Genomic DNA, 906 nt, shown 5'->3' on the forward strand with positions numbered 1-906 from the left:
GGAAAGGAGATGAGAGCCACGCACACGGAAAGGAGATGAGAGCTTACCAGAAGGGAGAAAGAAGAGGGGACTGAATGTTTTGAGGGAAGGGATAAAAGTAATATTCTGGAATAATGCTGATGGCTGCATAAAATGACAAATATATTAAAGATTGCTGAAATGCACATTTTCAAATATTGATAATATAGAAGTTTATGTTATGTGAATTTTACCACAATTTAAAAACAAAGAATTTGGGGGGAAGAGAAGAGAATGTGACCTACAAAGTAATAAAGAATCATTAATTGAAAAATTATGAAAAACTGCAGTGATTATGGAGGGAGGAATGGAAAAAGGAAGAGAAAAGGGCAGACTATCAGAAGTCCTACAGCAACTTCCTCAGAAAAGCACACAGACCCCAGCACCTATATATATACATACCCTACCCGAACAGAGACACAAAGGGGTATGCTTTGAAAACCCTCTCTAAGGAAGAGTTTTGCAGATTGTATGGTTTTAATCCATTAGTATATCCTTAAATAAATTCAGTGGCTCATAATCAAACATTTTTTAAATTTGTAACAAATTTGAATAGAAATCACAGAGTACTGCATGTAATAAAAATGAGTACTATTTGATAAAACTAGTACCTGTGTGACAGATACACAGTATATACAGCTTTTCATTTTTTAACTATAGGTTATGTTCAAATAAATTCAAATACCACTACTCCAAGACAATGCTGATCACATCCTATGTTATTCCCAATCTTTTGAGAAAGGGTACAGAGATTAACTACCAAAGAAGTAACGAGAAACATTTAAGATTCCTAAGATGTCACTTACTCTCTTAAAAATTCACATAAGAAATGACATGAAAATTCTTACCTAGAACTTCCTCATAATCAACAAGCTCAAACCAAACAAC

General features: G+C 33.8%; 1 protein-coding gene across 1 annotated transcript in view; it reads right to left on the bottom strand.

Moving 5' to 3' along the window:
- Window positions 1–900, bottom strand: part of ASPH (aspartate beta-hydroxylase) — a gene marked incomplete at its 5' end in the record, with an annotated part of 181,780 nt that extends 180,880 nt beyond the window's left edge. Inside the window, one exon of the mRNA XM_023508263.1 lies at window positions 867–900. Coding sequence (XP_023364031.1) covers window positions 867–900 — 34 coding nt within the window. The remainder of the gene's footprint in view (window positions 1–866) is intronic.
- Window positions 901–906: the final 6 nt, after the last annotated feature.

This window comes from Otolemur garnettii, unplaced genomic scaffold (assembly GCF_000181295.1).
Source record: "Otolemur garnettii isolate 467f Iridium unplaced genomic scaffold, OtoGar3 scaffold00234, whole genome shotgun sequence".
Taxonomy (NCBI): domain Eukaryota; kingdom Metazoa; phylum Chordata; class Mammalia; order Primates; family Galagidae; genus Otolemur; species Otolemur garnettii.